At 49.8% G+C, this 19,984-nt stretch overlaps 1 protein-coding gene across 1 annotated transcript; it reads right to left on the reverse strand.

Moving 5' to 3' along the window:
• Window positions 1–606: 606 nt before the first annotated feature.
• On the reverse strand, window positions 607–19,361 carry SDC4 (syndecan 4). Its single transcript, XM_033075285.1, has 5 exons — window positions 19,217–19,361; window positions 5,598–5,739; window positions 4,675–4,727; window positions 4,253–4,436; window positions 607–3,007 (listed from the first exon to the last, which is right to left on the reverse strand). Exons 1-5 carry the CDS (start codon window positions 19,286–19,288, stop codon window positions 2,856–2,858), a joined length of 603 nt encoding a protein of 200 aa, XP_032931176.1. The 5' UTR covers window positions 19,289–19,361; the 3' UTR covers window positions 607–2,855.
• Window positions 19,362–19,984: the final 623 nt, after the last annotated feature.

Genomic DNA, 19,984 nt, shown 5'->3' on the forward strand with positions numbered 1-19,984 from the left:
CTGGCCATTGAGAGCACCAAGCTGACAGAGCAGAGGGGCTTGGACAAAGAGCAGCTTCCTCCAGAGCTTGCCTAAAAGTGCAGCTGTTTTAGTCCCAAACAACATGAAGTCACGTGTGGACTTGCTCCCAGAGCAGCTGAGCAGCTCTGCACCCTCTGGGAGGCCTACATTGCTTAAACAGGGCTGGCTTGAAACTTGGTTAAGCAAAATACCCAGTACACAGCTTTAATTTGAGGGGACAGGCCCAGGCCTCTTCCTACCTCCCTCTGCCCCTCCTGAGACAAGGGGACAGCGCTCTCCAAGTGCCATCACAAAACTGATCACCAGGCAGGACACTCACCCCAGGGCACTGGGTTGTCTCTGCTTTACGTGTCAGGAGGAGCAGAGCAGCCCCAGAGACCCAGGGCTGCTGCTCCCATGGGAGCCATGCCTGGGTCAGGGGCTGGAGGCAGCTCAGGAGCTGCTGACAAAGCTCCTTTGAGCTGCAGGACACGGCCCCAGGTCCCAGTGTGCCTCCCCCTTCAGCAAACCAAGCAGTTACACAAACACTAGCTCCAGGTTATCCAGCTCCCAAAAGTAATTTCAGATCAGAAACAGTCCAAAAAGCCAGTTTTAGAAAGTACCATTTATTTGAGAAAAAAAAAAATAAAAACCAGTAACAGTGGAAAATCCCCAAGAGCAATTACACAAGAGAATCGAAATATCCCGAGAAGCAGCCACAGCTCCTGCCTGCCTGGCAGAGCTGCCCACAGGCAGTCTAGTCCTCCCTCTCTTTTCCAGCCTCCAGTGAACTCTGTGCAGCTTTGAGAGCCTCCCAGAGCCCACAGTTTCCCTGAACACACTTGTACTGGGACCAAGTGAGTCACCCAGAGGAAGACCTCTGCCACTGATGTCTCAACACATGTTCCTGCCTCACCCCAAGAAGGGGTGACAATTTTTTTCTATCAGCTCTCTGGATTTGGCCTCAATCTTACAGCAAAGCCTCAGGAAGGAAGCTTCAGGAACCATGAAGATTTCCAACCAGCCTTCACAACTGCCTGGTTTAGTGCTGCCTGCTCAGGTGCTCGGTTTGGGGACCCACACTCAAGATTTTTATCTCACATCAGACTCAGAGATGCAGGAGGACCCAACTTGCTCATGGTTCTGTTAACAGCTTCGTGACATGGAGACAGACACACATCCCCCTTTGCTCTGGGGGCTGGTCCCACTCTCAGTGGAGGTAGGAGCCATGCACAGGAGATGTTAAAAGATCCACAGTGCCCCTATGAAAGCTTGGTGCTGCCTGGTAGATGCCACCCCTAAGGGGCAGGGCTCAGCACAGCTCCACAGGGGACAGAAAGTCATCACCTCCATACTTCCAGTGCAGCTCCAGGTGGGGATCTGTGCTCTGACTGTGGCTCAAACCTGGCACATCCTGGCCACAGCAGCTTCCAGGAGCCAGGACACAGCCACAGAGCCCCTGGTGCTCTACACAAGACACTGGACAAACAGCAGCACAAACAAGATCAAAAGCCTCTTACACACCACACCATAAGGCTGCTGAAGAATTAACTCCAGCCTTTTCATTCTCATCTGTATATATCTCAGTAAAATATATAATATATAGCTCTATAGGACTGATTGTAATATATTACAGCCTAGAATTACTCTTGTCTTTTCCCTACTTCAATCATATTTACGCATCCAACTTTGCATACAGAAGTTATGGCCTTGAATTTGTAATTGAAATTCACAGAATAAAGCTTAAATAGTTTTCACAGAGACTCATTATATTAGTGTTTTACATAAAAAGGATAAAAGTTACCAAATGAGAAAGCAGCCATTTCAGAAACTATAAATAATTCTATTTTTAAAAAATCCTAGAAAAATTATGAGAAAACCATAAATATATTTACCCTCTATAGTAGCTGCTATAGAACTAGAAAGAACCTGTAACACTCTGTAACTAACTCTGCTTCAGTTCAGAATATGAATCATATAAAACAGCATCTCCAGAGAAATGCCCGGCCAAAGGAAACACAAAGGGATTGAAAAAATAAATCTGAGGAAATTAAAAAAGTAGATTATTCTTTTTATTATTTCAAAACAATTTCTACAAACTTTATATAAACATTAGGCTATTTTCTTTAAAATTTTGTTATAAAAAAATCCTACAAGCAATCCTTTAAAAAAGGTAAGAGACTCAAGGCAAGGAAAGGGTGTTGCCATAGCCAAACACAACTGGCTGTCCTGATTTTGAGGACTAATGACCCTTGCCTGGGGCCAACAGGAAGAGACAGAAGTCTCCTGGGGAAGACATTCCCATAGGCCCTTTATGGCATTCAGGGATATTGAGCCCTTGTGGGCCTTTACTCCCTGATAAGGCAACATTATCTGTAGTGTAAGAGATTCATAAATAATTCTCCACAAAAATGCTTCACATCAACAGCCTGCTGCAAGACATCTAGTAGCAAGATTCATATTTTTAAAAAAAAGCCATATTCTATAGAAGCAGCCAATCCCAGCACAGCATGCTGGATGCAAACACATGGTGTTTGCTTCCATACAGTCTGGTTTGTGTTTATATACCCTCTATAAAACCAAGCAGAAAATTTGGCATCTTTATTCTTTTTATACACTAACTTAGGAAAAAAAAAATACACTGAGGGTTTTTTTTCAGACTCTTTGTATTTCATTGGGCCCTTGTTAGCTGAGCGGGATGGGAAGGGTCACGAAGGAAGTTTGTTTTTTCTCAAAGTCACTTTGAAATTCAATCCAAAAAATAAAAAAGCATTTGTTCAGCACATCTCATCTGAGGGCACAGTGTTTCCATACAGTCTGTTTGTCCCTTGATGGGCACAAGGTGCTGCTGAGCTTTAGGCATAGAACTCATTTGTGGGGGCCTTCTTGTAGATGGGTTTCTTGCCCAGGTCGTAACTGCCCTCGTCCTTTTTCTTCATGCGATAGACCAAGAGCAGGATCAGGAAGATGGCAAACAGGAGACCCACTGCTCCTCCTGCGATCAGAGCTGGGGAGGAAAAGAGACTGCAATAAGTCTGGGACAACTCCAAACCACCAGTGACATCAAAAATCTGCTTCAAGAGCAGCAGCCCCCAGAGCTGCCTCCAGTGTCCCTGTCACTGGATGTGCTGGCACTTCCAGCAACAGCAGATGTTACTGGGAAAGGAAGGCCAGGATTACTTCTAGTCTGACCACAGAATAATCACATGTTCCACATTAACCAGTTTGAGCTAATCTTCCAGTTTAGTCCAAAAAAAGTGTTGAGAAGTGTTCTCCTTGTATAGAGGCAAAAAATAAAGAAAAACCCCACCCAAAAAAGAGGCACCACAACCCACAAGAAAATGGTACAGCTCAATCTGAATGTTTGTTAACTACCTGTGTGAGCACACCCTGGGGATTCTATTTCAATTCATCAACAGCCAATTACCATCACCACTTCCTCAAAAAAATTAAAAAAAATAAAAAGAAAATCAGAAAACCCCAACAACCAAAACCCACAAACCTGCAAAAACCCACTAAGGTTTCCTCTCTCCTCACACAAAGGGTGGCCACAAGACTTCATTGAAGTTTACCCCTTGCTGTGACACCTATTCCTGGCACTAAATCAGCTTCTTTCCTGGATAGTTTTGCAATCCACTCTTCCAGTCTCTTCTCTGACTGGGAGGATGGCTGCAGATCAGCACCAAGGGCTTGGGTTTATACTTGGACCATCAGGCCAAGCTCTTGAAGCAGCAATATGCTGGGGACAGACCTGTCCCCACATGCTGAGGGCAAAGCAGTTGCTTGGTTTTGCTCTAGACATTGGTACTCAGATCCCTACAGCTGACCACATGTTGGAATCCCTTAGAGGGGTTGCTTGGCTCCTGGCAAAGCTCAGAAGAGGCAGAACTTGGGCAGAGGGTGGAAGGAAAATGCCTGTATTTGATATGAAAGTCTATGATGCCAGTGTTTTATGGCCAGAGATGCCTCTTGGTGAGGCAGTATCTGGGTGCAGAGCAGCTGCCACATGAGTTAAACCAACAGTCAGCTGGCAGGCTCAAAAAAAGCTGTTTATCCCAGCACAGACAGCAGCAGGCTCTGCTGTGCTGTTGCTTAAGGATTGGGAGGCAGAAGCCACCCTGCTACAGGTGGCTACAGAGGTAAAACAACTCATTCCCCTGTCAGCAGGGAGCTGCTCCCCAGAGGAACAGGAACAACAGAAGCCATTTCATTTTCAGTATTAATGATTTACCAGGACAAGGTGGAGCATTACCTGTAAGGACTTCTGTTCTTTCAAAGATGCTGCTGTTGGCTGTGCTTGCCATGGAGATCTTGTTGGACAGGTTCTCTTCAACAGGTACAGCTTTGTCTGGAATGATTTCATTGTCCACCATTGTGTTTTCCTTCTCACCTTCTATCTTTCTCCCAGTATCTCCAGGGATATAGTTGTCAGATATCTACAGAACACAGACAAACCACACCCATCAGCAAGCAGCACCCAGCCTACCCACAGCTGAAAGCAGGAGGGTGTGCAGGGCACAGAAAGTTTGCTCAGTGCATTACAAGTACACTGTGCCTGCTCATGCAGGTGGATTTGTCTTGATGGCATGTGCTGTGGGTGGGGGGGATGTTCAGGAAGTTTCACAGACCAGAGGAGCTACATGCTGCTTAAAATCACAGTGGGGCAATACCTACCACAGGGGTATCCATGGTGGTCAGATACAAGCCATCTTCAGAGTCTGGGTAGTCTGCAGAAGGGGGGAAAAAAAAAAAAGCTCTCAAGTTTGTCTCATTACATGCTGTTTCTACAGAATTCAGACACTTCCTGCAATGCCAGCAACTGCACGTAAACTAGGACTCTTGTCCTGTACAATTCCCTCTTATCTATTAGTACTATTTACTATTTAATGACTTGGATTGCACAAGACCATGGGATGTAATCTTGAAACCAACACCTCTCCACTGGGAGGGATCTTCAGCTGGGGCCATTGACCCCTGCAGAGCAGGTGTGCCATAGTTTACAAGGTAATGCCAATGGAGGACACTGCTCCCACTGCCCATCCCTAAAGGATCCTTCACCAACCCTCCAGATCTGCCCAAACATGTCAGGCACCAATCTCAGCACTTGTTCTTGCACTTTTAGAGAACAAATATTCACATAAAGGGACACAAAGCTCCAGAAACTGGTTTGGGCAGGGAGCTTTGCATGTCACAGAGAGTTCACTTGAACACCAGTGAGTCCTTTACCTTGTTTGGCCTCAGCTGAGACATTAACTTTAAGCCTTTTAACACTGCCTCAACAATAGAATGGTTTTTTTTAAAGGTTTCTCAGCAGTTCTTTGGAGTTCAACAGGAAAAAGATCCAGCCAGCACAAGGCCTTTTCATTTGCAGCACGACAAGCTTGGCTGGACTCCATCTGTCCTCCCTGAGTGATTCAACATCACAGCAGCATGACTTTCACTGTTCTCATCTGAGTGACTACAAGTCACAGTTTTCATCTCCACCTGACACTGTGGTTCCTCTGGAGCCCTGGCTGTGATTTAGCCCATCACTCAAGGGCTGGTGCTGAAAGAAATTCCACAGCAACAGCTGAGGGAGGTCTCACTTCCCCACTTACCTCCTGACCCAGATGTCTCATCTATATCTAACCCATCAGTGGTTAAGTGAGGCCTGAATTCATCAATGTCTTCATCATCTGGCAGCTCTCCAGAGGCAGGGTAGCCAAGCCATCCAGCATCCATGGTTTCAGTTTCTCTCACCTGTAAACGAGAGTGGAGACATATTAAATATGAGATGCCTTCCACCAGAAAAACATTAAATGTTGACTTCCTCTCCACCAAAAGCCTTATCTTTATCAGCTGAATTTCCCTAGAATTTCTCAGAACAGAAGTGAGAGCCAGTCTGGGAGGGGAATTTCCTGAGGGCTACAGATAGAAGAGGTTCACCTGAACACACTGGGTGAAAATACCATGACAGGATCTTGGTCAGGAGTTTGTGGCAAAGCATTTGGAAAAATAATACCTTCAGTTTATAAGGGAGACTTGGGAAGGACTTGCTGTTCCCAGGGAAAAAGCCTGGCACGTGTAGGTCAGTTTTTTGCATAGCACCAAAGCAGTGCCTCACTCTTTATACTGAGAACAAGCCTATTTTATCACCCAGGGGTTAAAAGCTGCTCTGGCAGTTCAGCTGAATTGCAGTGCAATACAGGCTGAGTTCAAGAGCGCTTGCTATCAATAATGACTTGCCTGAAGGAAGAGCTTCCCCTGCATCACCTTCTTAAAAAACATGTAAACAAACAAACACAAAATATCTCCAGGATCCAAAGGCCCAAGGAGTGCAGCTACAGCACAAAAGCTGGAGAGCCTTCCAGATATCAGCTGTTTGGCCACAATGGCAATTTGCACACCAGAGCTCATTTGCACTTGGACCTTCAAGGAGCCACAAGCCCAAATCTCCTGCCCTCAAAGTTATGCAACTTGCCACAACTATTTCTCCTCATCCCACAGCCCTCAGGCCAGGCCAGTGAGGGTACCACAGGTATGAGCTTTGGGGTTGCTCAACACCACCCCACAGATTCCAGATGCTTCCACAGAGATGAAATCATCACCACGGAGGGAGACTCGACCCCTTCCCCCAAGGCAAGGGGCACAATGCAGATGGACGGGTCCCTTAGCTGGGGGCTAAGCTGACAACATTCTTTCATGCTGTCCTCACAGGACAAATGGGGAAGTCTACACAAAGGTTTTGTCTACCCAGAAGAGCATTCCACAGCTCTGCACATCTGAGGGGTTTTCTCAATGTACAAGCTACAGCCTCACTGGGGTGAGGAGGATCAGAGGCTGGTGGGGACACTTAGAGCTGGATGGCAGCACCACCGAGCCCTGAGCACCTGGGATCAGCCCTCCTGCTCACCTGGCCAGGTGTGGCCCATCCCACAGCCCAGAGGTGATGAATTACATCCGCTATCAATCTCTAACTAGGGCAAATAATCAGCCACAAGCCATGTGTCAGCTTCCTCTGCCCACAGCCCCAGCCCTGCTCCCAGCCCCATTCCCCAGCCCACTGGCACACTGGGTTTGCCATGAGCAAGCACAAGATGTTTCTCATTTTGCACCACGAGCAGCAGCACTGGATGTGCTTTTCCTTGCTTATTGAGGCATTTTTGGTTTCCCCAGCAACCCTGCCAGAGGATAAATCAGATGAACAGCCCAGAGGGCATGAAGTGCTGAGGCCAGTTCTCCTCCCAGACCCGCTCTCTCTGCTGTGCCAAGGCTGGCACTAGATGCTGGGAAGGGGGCTGGGAGGAGAGAAATCCTCTCCCAGCCTGGAATCAGGCATTCCTAACATTACGGATCACTTGCTCCAAGGCAAATCCATTTCAAGATATGTGAACCCCAGCCAAAGCCAGCCCTGCAGTGGAAACTGCTTGCCAGCATGCAGTAGTTGTTCCCAGGGCAGCTTCTGGCCATTTAATCGAGGGGCAGGAAGAACAACCCAGTTCCTGGGCTGGGGAGCACTTTTCTGCAGATCCAAAGAGCCCTGCACTGGGCAGACATTGATGTTGGCAAACCCTGTGCAGAGCCACACCCCAGTGCCAGCTCACCCTGTACTTCACCATGAGTCACAGCCACCAATGTCCAAGCAAGGGCAGCTCAAGAAAGCCCAGGTTTAAGCCTCGGGGGGCTGGACAGCCCACTGGCCTTATCAGATGGAGCTGAGTGGTGGCACACAGCCACAGTGATTAGTGCACACACCGGGTCTGGCTATCAAAAATCCTATTTAAATCAGGACAGACAGTGTTTACCAGCAGGGCACATAACAAGGAAATTACTGACTCACAAGTATAAATAAGATTATATGGGAGCGTTCCCTGAACTCATTCTTCATCACCCTCTTGAGCAAGGATGGGGAAGTTCCTGGGAGCCTCAGGAGCCTCTCAAACAGGACAGGAAACTTTCCTTGTGGGCAGTGGCCTCACATTACAGGTTCATCCGACAGGAAAGTCAGAGGGCTGCTGGGCACCTCCACAATTACTCTCCAGGTTTCAAGGCATGTCCTTCTAGGAAGGGAGCCAGGGCATGGGCAGGCTGGGAAGAGTTAACACTGGAGGGCAGTGCTCACAGGGCAGGTCTGGGACAGGCACATTCCTTACATACACACCTGTGAGAGGGCACACAGGCACCTTCACAGGACTTAAAAGCAAGAGCTTTGGGCTTCCTAAGTGCCACATAAAGAGCACCCTGGAGTAGTGTTTAAAAAAAAAAAAAAAATTCATCCCTTTGCAGGAGCACACAGTCCTCCCTGCAGCTCTGCTGCTTGAAGAGGCACACAGAAGGAGCCTGTCCTTCCTCTGGGCTTGCAGACTGCATCCAAGAGGAAAAATCTGAGATAGCCACAAGAGGATGGTCAGCCCTTGCCAAGTGGCCACATCCAGTTTAACACCTTCTGCAAATGCCAGCTGGAGAAGAGCACCAGCACTGCTCCGAGCCTGCTTCCCACCACCTGCTATCCCCACTCTGGAGCCAGCCAGGGACTTGCTGGGAGAGCTGGACTGGGTGCCTGCACAGCCCCACCTCACCCTGGCAGCTGAAGTACAGTCCTACTATTAATATAATATGCTCCTCTATAGGAGAGGTCTGTACAGGAATCAACCTTTCCTGCAGGAGTCTAGTTCAAGGATTTCTTCCTCATGTTAAGCAGCTTTATCCCCAGTAAGCACAAAGGGAGATTAAACAGCATGCTGGGGAGCAGCTTTTCCTGCTTGCCAGTGACAAAATAAATAAATAAGAGTTTATTCCCTGCCAGATGACCAGTACGTCAGGCACGTGAACTGTGAGTGTCATTCCTGGAAAAGCTGGGCACAGAGGCCTCATGTTTTGAGACAGGTTGCACTACTGGATGAAGCCAAACACTCTTTGCTCAGTGGAGGCACAGGAATATCACCCTGGGACCCCAGGCAGTCCAGCTGTGCTCCATCCCTAACCCATCCCACTCCATTTTGTGCTCCTGGGGTCTTCCCTTACAGCCCCAGAACACCACTCACCTCTTCTCAAAGCAAGATCAGTTATTTATTTAGGCAGCAAGCAAAGTTTCTGTGCAATGTGTGAATTTCCCCAGCCAAGTTCTGGGAAATAACAAACCCAGGCAGCTCACCTGCCCCAGCCCACGTCCTCACCACAGCCTTTGCAAATCCTTTCAAAAAAAATCCAAATGATGTTTTGGGACAAAGTTCTCCAGACATAGAACTGGCTTTTACAGCTGTCCCTTGTCTCTGATCAAACACAGAGTTCATCAAAAGTTCTTTTGAAGGGTCACAGCCAGCAAGTTGCAAAGGGAGTCAGACCTGCAGGGACTGGGGCATTCACAGTGTACAGAGCCCTTTATCAAGTTTATAATTTTAGCATGGAGAGCCAGTGCTTGCTCCTGGTCTCCCTCCCCAGCACTGTGTAAATAAACCTGGGAGTAAACAGGAGCAAGGTGAAAGTCAACCTTTCCTAGACAAAGGCACATGGAGCTGGGCCAGCCTGGGAGGTGGCAGAGGAGGGCAGAGGCACAGACCTGCTAACTCTGTGCTCTGCACCCAGGGTCAGCTGTGCAGATCATTTCACTGCAGCAAGCAGCAACACACAAAAGATCCTGCCCAGACCCTGTGCTGTCACAGATGTCACCTCACAGCACCACCATGCACAACCATCAGCACAACCAGGCAGGGCTCCTGAACAACGTGAGCAGCAAGGATGCAGAGCCCTGTAAACCACTGAGCCCAAGAGAGAGGATTTCCAAACAGTTCACTCCCACCCAGCTCCTGCAGGAGCCCACAAACCAGGAAGGTTTTAAAGCTCACACCAAGCATGTGAAAGAGCAGGGGTTAGGAATGAGCTCACCCCACGAACCCCCACAGCCCCCCAAAGCAGAGCACACAGCACTGGAAACAGGGCAGCTCAACCAGTGTGAAACAGCCAAACAGAGCTCATCTCCACAGGAGGGAGGTGTGCAGAGACAACAGGCAAAGACTGCTCTATCTTGCCATCTGAATAAGCATTAAAAAACCTTACTAGAAGTGACATGAGCTTCCAGCAGAGGCAGCTCCTTCCAGACAAGCAATGGGTCTATATTTCCCCCCCCCCAGATACCCTTCGCTCCCTTCCCTCACTCCATGTTTCAGCTCTGTGTAAGGGAGAAGAAAATAAATACACAAGTCATTTTAGTCCTGAGAGCAAAGCAAATATCAACATTTCAATCAAAGTCACACCTAACTCCCTTAACACACCAGCCACAGTAAAATAATACAAAAATCCACTTGTGCCAGCTCCTTGTGACCATGCCTGGAGGTATCATTTTACCACCCATTCCTGGTCAGTCTGTCCCACATAACTTTCAGCACACACAGCCTGCACTGGCCTTTATGCCAAGGGACAAAAGTTAAACAGCTCCCATCCAGGCATATGTTTACATTTAGTTGCATGACAGGATCACCTGAGGCTTCCAGACATAGTTAAATACTACCTTTGCTCAACACTTTCCAAGCAGACCTAGAGCAGGGCCACAAACAGCCTTGCCCATCTCCTCTGACAGCCACTGCCCAGCACCCCCACAATGTGACCCACAAAGGTAAATCCATGGCACTCTGAGGACTAAAGGAGAAATCAGAGTGGAGCACACACACCAGGCAGCTCCAGCACCCACAGCACTGCTCAGTCTGTGCCTCTTAGCAAAGAGGAGGGAAAAATTTATTTTTTTTTTAATTGTGTAATAAAAAAAAGGTTTTGCTTAGTAAGACAGTAGAAGCAACGTGCAGGCTGGGGAACTGTTGAGAGCATCACTTGTTGGAGGTGAGTTCAGGGAAGCCTGCCCAGCCCCTCCCTGCAGGTCTCACACTCACAGCCCACGTGCAGAAGGCACATCCAGCCCCATCCCAGCCCTGTTCCAGTGTGATTCTTTAAGCTGTGCCACCACAAGCACATCCCACCCCGTTCCCTGTGTGATTCTTTAAGCTGTGCCACACAAGCACATCCAGCCCCATCCCAGCCCTGTTCCAGTGTGATTCTTTAAGCTGTGCCACACAAGCACATCCAGTCCCATCCCCTGTGTGATTCTTTAAGCTGTGCCACCACAAGCAGCTCTCCCGGGGGCTCATGTGGCAGCAGAGCCACAATCCCCGTGACAACCCCACTGTAATCCCGGGCTCAGGAGAGCACTGGCTGCCACGGCTGCAGCAGGGATGAATCCTCCCAGGCCCTGCCTGCTCCAAATAGGCTCCTTGCACTTACAAAGTCAAACCCCAGTTACCTCTGTGCTTACACACAGCCTGTTCCCTCCTGCTCACATCATGCACTGGCCACGCTGCAGGACAGGAGGAGGACAGAGAGATTAAAAAGGAATGAACTCCTGTTTAACTGCTTTTGCCTGATTATCAGCCAAGAGCAAAGCCATAAAGATCGAGTCCTTTGCCAGACAGGCACATGCTGGAATATGTTTACTGCAATAGTGGCAAAATAGCTGCTCTAAGCACTCAATTCCCAGCACCAGATCCTGTGTGGGAAGGAGATGACCACACTTCCCACTCCAGCTCAGGGAGATAAAGCTCAGCAGGCAGTTACAGATGGCTGTGTGTCCATCACTTGCCCTGAAGCAAACGAAGAAAGTCTGGAGGAAAACTACAGGAGGAAAAAGCAGTTCTCATGTGACTCAAGAGGAAAACAATTGTGACAGAAACATCTCACACCCGGTCACAGGCCATGACACACACCTAGTTCATAAAGAGATTATATATTTTTATGGTATTTACAAACCTAATCATAAGTAGTTCATATGCTTGACTGTCCAGAGCTCAGCTCAGAAGCTGGAAAAATTCTGTTCAAGCTTTAAAAAGGAATTCACATTTTTTCCAGCTCACAACTCAGAATGAGTTGCCTTAGTCTACTGCACTCTTGTCTGTGGAAGAAAAAAAGGATATAAATGCCCCAGCAAAACAGTTTTTCCATCAAGGATGATTTTTTTATGCTGACACTTCAGACTTGGGATATTTCACATGTCACACCTCCCCCTCATGCCAGGAAGAGGCCTGCCCTCACTGCCCTTTCCTAGAATACAGCTACACCCCAATGCTTCCCTGAACACGCACACAAGCAGAATTTCCACTTGGCAAGAAATGTGTGACGTGCATTTTTGGGATCTTTATGCTCCCTCATGCCAGAGCATTAGCAAAATTAAGCCAGGCAGACACCCAACTTCAAAGAGTGCCCTTCCTATCTGGTTCACCATGCAGCTAATCTCAGCCTGTTTGTACAGTCAAGATTCCCAATGCTGCGCCCTACAAATGCTTCCCTCCCACGATCCATTTTAATCTAATCAGAAGTAGTAGCCCAAAGATTTAGGCTTAGCCCATGCAGCTGAGCTCTGCCAGCACAGTGATGCTATTTCAAGCCTTGCTCTGCTGGCAAAGGTGCCAGCAAAGAGCAGGAGCAGAGGAAGTTATCAGCACAAAAGCACTCCAGACAGTGGAGTGCTGCTGCTATGCTATCAGTCATACCCCGTGTGAGCATTTATGCAAACAAACATTTCAACAGCAGGGATTTTCCTGGCTAGCTGCAGCACCACAGGCTGGGTTTTCAGTGTATGGGGTTTGGTGGGGTTGTTTTGGTTTGTTTCTTCACAAAGACATTACCTACTTCTGGCTCGGGCCCAGAAAGCAGCAGACACAGCGCGTGCTGTTCGGGATAACGCAGCTGTACTTCAGGAAACCTGTCACTTCCAGAAGCATTTTCCTCCCTCCGAGGGCTCTGAACCCCCAGTCTGGCTCTGAGCAGAGGGGGAGCAACCTGCAGCAGCTTGCCAGCCCTCCCTGAGCCCTCTGTCACAGCCAGAGCAGAGGAACACAGGTATTGTTTGGGTCACTCCTTCCCCCACGCTCGGCTGGACGAGCAAGTCTGAGTAACCAACACGCAGGACCAGCTCCTCATACTCAGCCTCAGGAAATTTGGAATTAGCGCCAAGAACAGCCCGCGCATAAACAGTCTCCTGCAAGATCCTGGCTCCAGACTCTGCTCCACTGCACACTGTGGATTTGCAATAAATATTTACCTCGCTGGGGAACAGAATCTTCCAAGTAAAAGCTCCTGACATCAGTAAGGGCTGTATTTCCATTTGGAGGAGAGTAGGAGTGTCTCTGTTTTTTAAAGCATGACACTAGCCCACTAAAGCAGCTTCTGCCACCACACCAGTCAGGATCTGCCCCTCCACCTGCGGGTCTCACTCCAGCCAGCACAGCATCCCACCTGGTGCCTTCCTTCCAGCTACACTCCTCTCAGTCACTCTTCCTTCTGCACAGAGATTACTGGCTACTGCACTGTGCAGGCCACTTCAGTGTAAGTCCAAGCACTTTCACAGCCATTAGCACAGTTAGCACTGCTTTTTATTACTCTAGTTTGGCTGTAACAGCAGCTAAAGGGCAGGAGGCAGGGTTAGCCTCACAGCAAGGTAAGTGGGGCAAGGCCACATCTCTTTGTATTAAGCCTGACAGCAGTTTTAGAGGAATCACAGGTGAAGACACCTTTTCCCTCAGCAGGTAAGGCAGAGCAACATCAAGAGAGAAATCCTTCCCATGGAAGGCTCTGCTTTCCCTGACAGAACAATTTGCTTAAGCAAGAAGCAGCCGTGGTTTTGGTTGACATAAGACCAGTTGCTTGGGTAACAGTGCTATGGGTCTCCCAGTCTCCTTCCTGCCCCAAGGAGTGTCTCCCTGAGATTTTAATTAACTGCTTTGATTTTTAAGTTATCCCAATAATTTGTCTAACAACAGCCTCTTGGCACTTTATAAGCAGAGTCGCAGCTTCAAAGGATTTAAGGATAAAACTGACAAGAGTGCGTACTTCCAGCAAAAATAAAGACTTCTACAAGAAGCACACTTTAAGTCAGGCAGCATTCAGAAATTGAGAGGGACGCATCTACATCTTGCGTGCTTTCCCCTCCTACGCTGACATTTTCTCCAGATTCAGGATTAAGTATTCAACCCCCTCTTCTGAGACTTTATGCTCCTTTAGCTTGCTTTGAAAGCTTTCAGTCATTTCAGATAAAACTGCTGCTTTGCTCCCTCCCATGCAACTCTTGTTTCCAGCAGTATCTGCCCGAAAACGAAGGAGCCACGGAGCTGCCAGAGCAAGTTACGGCTGCTCAAAACAGGGCCATTTTCTGATCTGTCTTTACCAACACCAACTCAGCTGCTGGCAGCAGTCACATGTCAGAGCCCGACAGCTTTTCTGCCCACCAAAGCCACAACCAGATTAAACAGGAGGCAGCAGCAAAGCGCTCGGTGCCAAGGGCAGCACAGACTGAGTGCCAAGCAGCAGCGCCAGTTCTGCCTGTCACCCCTTCTCTAGCCCCAGAAAAAAAGAAAAAAAAAAGAGAGATCCACCTCTGTGCTGCAGTGTCTGAGTCACTGCTTTGGGTAAGGGGCCAGGGCCGTTACTCAGAGGGTGACAGCAGTGTCCTCAGGAACTGGCATGCCAAGCCAAGTGCCAGAAACCTGAGTCACAGCGTGACTGCTGCAAGTCAGGGCGACACACAGCAGAGCTGCTCCTCTGAGCAGCAGCATTTACTGGACAAACACCCAGGCACAAGCTTAAAGACAGAAAAGTCAGTCTGAACTAACCTAGCAGCACAACCCTAACTGCTCATTAGTGTAGGATCTTTTACAGCCCCTCGGAGCAGAGGCTTACTGCAAGTGAAACTCTAACTAGGCTGCCCTGTCTATTCAGGGCCACCAAGCCTAGTCTCATCACAAGAGTCTCATTCTAGTGCAAATCATTTGAATCCTTAATCTCAAGCATTTGCATTCCAGCGAGTCTCAAACAAACAGCCACACATGCTCCTCAACAGCAGCCCGGACGTCAGGCGTGTGCAGGGTTTGTCCCCCCGGTTTTGTAGTGCTCCAACCGCACCAGCTTCTCGTCTGAGGCTGCAAAAGCAGCACAGCCCGGCTGTTGTTACAAGGCATAAAGGAACAGGATGTACTGAGCACAGGGGGAGAATGCAGCTGCAAGACCTAAGCGCAGGCTCAAGAGGATAAATGTGAACTCAAGAGCTAGGAAGTGTTTTGAAGGATGGATGATGCATTTAGTCTGCAGAAGCAATAGCTGGGGAATTCTGCGGGATCACAGAGCCACGATAACTTAATCAAGTAATCTTACAGGTCAATCCAAGTAATTTACATCGCAGACCATGGAACCACAGCTACCATGCCACCCTTACATACAGGTACAGATACTACCACTAATCAAAAAAAGTCTTTAAAATAAGTCCAACAATCCATTCATTTGAGGAAAAACAATTTTGCACACAAAATAAAACACAACCTAGAGTCAAGGGATTCAAGCAACTGGGTTATTTCCAACATTTACCAGCACCAGGAGTCAAAAGGGAAAGAAAAATAGGTGTAGGAACTGGGCTGAAGCCTGCACACTGAGCAGCAAGCCAGGGTGGCCCCCCTCCATCATCAATTGGAAAATCAGGTTGGCAGCTTCCAGTTTGAGGTGGAAGTGGAACACAAGCATTTTGAAAAGGCAGTATGACACTACAGGAAAATCACAGCAAGGTCACATTAGGCTCTAGTTCAGGCATTTGAGAGCAAATGGCCTCCTCATGCCATTCAAACAGCTCAAGGCAATAGTACAGCCATTAAGAGAGGTTTGGAAGGGAAGGAAGAGGGGAAGACACATAGGAAAAACATTTTCCCTGTTGCTGGACTGAACACAGGCCTTAGCAGGATCTCAAAGTGCCAAGACCTTGGGAGAGAACAACAGGAGGGGCAGGAAAGAGAGCAATCGGGTTGGCTAACAGCCTTTACTTCCCAGGGTGAATGAGCCTCTGGTATCACAACTCTGAAAAGTACCAAGTTCAGCCCGCTTGCCTCTTGCGTAAGATGTTCGGGAAAGCTCTGAAGCACAGGAAAGCACTCTCCAGCATGGGAGCTGGCAGCACTTGGGACAGATGAGAGCTGGGCAGCAGTGCTATTTCCCTGATTGTGCCCCAAGTGCTGCAGGGTGGCTGTTCCTACCCATGGGAACCACATCCATCATGTGGAGGGACCATGCAGCCCTGGACTCCACCCCAGGCATCATGCACACAGTTCAAGGAAGTACAGCGTGCTAAAGAAGTTGTTTTTTCTACACATTATAGTCATTTCATTTCAACAGTTATAGGTTTGACTTTCAGAAGTCATGAGCTCCTTCCCCTTCAGGGCTAAGGGACATCACGTCAGACACTGTCATTTTGCTGCTCTGTGTTTTAGGGAGATTGAAGCAAAGCAGAGATTTGCTTTAAATGTGAGCATGGCAAGTAAAGGTAAAATAAAGTAAAACGTGCAGATAGCAATGTCTTGATTTGATTGGGAGGGACAGATGAGAAACTGGGCAAAGAGCAGAAAGAACAGGCCTCGGGGATCAATGGCAGCAGGACAAGCCAAACCGGTTTTAACATTAATAATGCTGCACTACTTTCCAAACACAGCTATCATCAACAAGACACCAGCTTTGCCAATCAGGAGGCCTCTGAGCATGATTGCTTTAAACTAGCAAACAGAGCCCACAAACAGCACGAAGCCTCCCCCGCCTCTCCCTAAGCAATGCTCTGCCAGCAGCTCCTGGGCTGGATTTGTGCTCCTCTGTGCTGCTGAGGACACACAAACACGATGTGGTGCTGCACGAAGACTTTTCCTGCATAGTGCAAGGCACAAAAGTAGGACAACTGCAACCAGCCTGCAGCCCACTAGCACTGCTACAGCCCTGCTGAGCTCTGGGCACTTGGCCCTTTTGCAGGCAGACAAACTGAGCAGAGCCCAAGCCTGCAGCAGAGGGAACACCCTGTGCCATGGGGGAATACCCCTTGCTACCCTCCTGTGCTGCCAGGGGCACCTCTGGATGTTAAATGCACAGGGAAAGCTCAGCAACACCACTCTGCCCGAGCAAGGCAGACCTCTCATCTGTTAACTCTGCTGATCCCACATCTTGGATGCATTGGTGACTCGGTGTCCATCCCCCCCTCACGCATCTCCTGCAGGAATCCCATCCTTGCACAGCACAGAGGGGAGCATCCTGCCCACACATGCTCTGCTTTCCAAGGCACTCAAGCGGAGAGGGCTGGGGACCACCTGGTGACATCAGGCACCAGCCCCAGCCCCCTGGGCCCCAGGGAAGAAGGCAATGTTCTCACACAAAGCTGCGGGGCTGTTGTAACACAACCCACCCACCCACAGCCCGAGCTCCAACGTCACACTCGGGCACTTCGGTAATATTCCCCACCCTCTTACACATCCAGGATTGCTTCACACCGAGAAATCCCATTTACACCAGAAAGCTACTCAAGGGGAAAAGAGCCAAGGCATTTTTGTTTGTACAGGCTTGGGGAAATATTCAAGCACCGAATCACTCTCAACATCCCATGCTCTTACATAAGCACAAGAAATACAATCCCCATCTTGTTAAGAAACAGCTACCTGTCTTCACTCTGCCCACACAGAAAAACCAAGAGCCACATGCTGTGCAGCTCTGCACGTTTTGGCAGTGCTATTTAAAAAAAAATAATGTGGGAGGAGTGCCAGCATAACTCTCCCAAACCGTGTGTCATCCTTGTCTCCTCCCCAGCAGCCCGTAACCCAAACAATTTGTTTGGATTAGGCTTTATAGTAGGGCAGTGTTACTTCTCCAGCATACACTCAATCTTAGGTAGTTTAAAAAACACGGATAAATATTCCACGTAAATTCTATATAAGGATTTACGGACCACACGTGTGCAAAATATGTTGTCTTTGCAGAAACACGATGCTTGCAGACCAGTCCCCAGGGACACCAAGTTGCATTTCATACCAAACATGGTCAGTGCAACTTCCAGATGCTGTCTGCCCCAAAGGTTTGCCCCTGCTAGTTTGGGCCAGTTCCCAAACGACCGATTCACGTGCTTAATGGCAGGGATAAACACACCAGATTAGAGTAAAGTGGATTTGGGCTGCTTGGTTTTAGAGAGTAGCTGACAATTACTACAGATGCTCTCTGTGGGAGATTCCTGCTCTACAATCAGCAACCCCCCAGCCCCTACTAGAAAGGGGCAGAGCCTTATCAGTTCTGATCTGCCCACCCAGCCTTCAGACCAAAACAAACCAACGTTGATGATTAAATCTACTTTGGGAACTCCTGATCTCCTGCAGTTACCTTAATCTTAGCAGCTCTTTCACACTAACAGAGGAATCCGCCCTGATTGCATTATCAGCAAGATGGTCACTCACAAAAACAAACAGCGGGGAAGCCAGAATCCCCAGATCTCTGCTCCAGCACGAAGACCTCACGTGTGCCAGCCTGACGAATTCAAAATGCTTCATCTCATTATATGTTTAAGAGATTTTAAAACCCTTCACGTTAACACATTTTTCACTCCCATGCGGACGCGAGGAAGGTTTGATGGACACTCAAAGACAGTAAGTACCAGCACAACCAAATTCAGGAAAGCCTATCCAGGTGCTGTAACGCATCGCATGCATCCAACACAACACACAAGAAAAGAATTAAACGACGAGATTAAAGCTGCAATGGAGAGCGGCTCATTTCCACCAGGTAGCCGGGTCCCCTGCACTGCTGTAAGCGCAGCACCGTGAGCACAGCAGAGCACGGGGCAGAACGGGATACGTGAGGAGCGGCACAGCCGCGGGGACAGCACGGCACCGGGCACGGCACCGGGCACAGTGCGGCACAGCCGCGGGGACAGCACGGCACCGGGCACGGCCCGGCCGGCACCGGGCACGGCACAGGGTACACAGCGGCACCGGGCACTGCCCGGCCGGCACCGGGCACAGTGCGGCACAGCCGCGGGGACAGCACGGCACCGGGCACAGAGCGGCCGGCACCGGGCACGGCACTGGGCACAGAGCGGCACCGGGCACGGCCCGGCCGGCACCGCGCTGCCTTGGCATCGGCCGGAGGAACCAGCGTCCGAGCCAAGAGAACCGGAGGAAGAACGGGAATGGCCCTACTGCCGTCTCCCTATCTCCCACCCTTCCCTCTCCCCGGAGAAGGGCACACAGCGGGGGCAGACCGGCTGCCGAAGGGGCAGCGGTGGCACCGGCTCTCGGCTGCTGGCGAGCGGGGCCCGAGACCCAGGGGTCACCCCCATCCCCCGGCACCGGGAGCCCTTCGCTGCCGGGGCAGACCCTCCCCTTCTCCCCTTTCCCCGTGTCCCGGCAGGACTCACCGACTCGGCGGCGGCTCGCAGGAGGAGGCCGAGCAGCAGCAGGGCGCACAGCGGGACGCGGGGCAGCGGCATGGCTGGGCTGGGACACCGGGACAAGGAGCGGCTGGTCCGGGCGGAGCGGGCTCTGCCCGAGCCCTGCCGATGCCACCGCCCTTATAGGGCCGGCTCAGCACGAGGGAGGCGGAGCGGAGCTGCCCCCGCCCCGCCGGGAATGCCCCGGCCCCGAACCGGCACCGGGGCTGGTGGAGGAGCGGGACCTCAGCGGGGACACTATGGGGCTGATGGCCGAGCCACCGCGGGGGGACACGGCTCTGGAACCCGCTGTGCACGGCTGGGACCCCGCACTGCCACAGTCACTGCGCTATGGGGAGCGAAAGGAGAATAGGGAAAATAGAGGGATGGGGCGGAAAAGGGAGGGGAGGGGGGAAAAGGCAAGGAGAAAGGGGTCAAGGGAAAAGAAAAGGATGGGAAAAGGGAGGGGAAGGGAAAGCGAAAGGGGGGGGTGAAGTGAAAGAGGGGGAAAAGGAAAAGAGAGTGACGAGGAAGAGGGAGGGAAGGGGGGAAAGGCAGAGAGAATGGGGTCAGGAGAAAAGGAAAGGAGGAAAAGGATGGGAAAAGGGAGGGGAAGGGAAAGCGAAAGGGGGGGTGAAGTGAAAGAGGGGGAACAGGAAAAAAGGGAAGGGAAAGCGGAGGTAAGAAGGAGGAAAAGAGAAAGTGGGGGGAGCGGGCACACAGCATCCGCTTTTGCAGCATTCCACAAGTGCCACT

The sequence above is a fragment of the Catharus ustulatus genome, chromosome 17, assembly GCF_009819885.2.
Source record: "Catharus ustulatus isolate bCatUst1 chromosome 17, bCatUst1.pri.v2, whole genome shotgun sequence".
Taxonomy (NCBI): domain Eukaryota; kingdom Metazoa; phylum Chordata; class Aves; order Passeriformes; family Turdidae; genus Catharus; species Catharus ustulatus.

Excerpts from the sequence above, each read along its gene's own strand:
- SDC4 (XM_033075285.1), bottom strand. The coding sequence starts at position 19,288 with ATGCCGCTGCCCCGCGTCCCGCTGTGCGCCCTGCTGCTGCTCGGCCTC. Across the intron at positions 4,437-4,674 it reads CCACCATGGATACCCCTGTG|ATATCTGACAACTATATCCC; the intron begins GTAGGTATTGCC and ends TGTGTTCTGTAG. Across the intron at positions 3,008-4,252 it reads AAGAACAGAAGTCCTTACAG|CTCTGATCGCAGGAGGAGCA; the intron begins GTAATGCTCCAC and ends TTTCCTCCCCAG.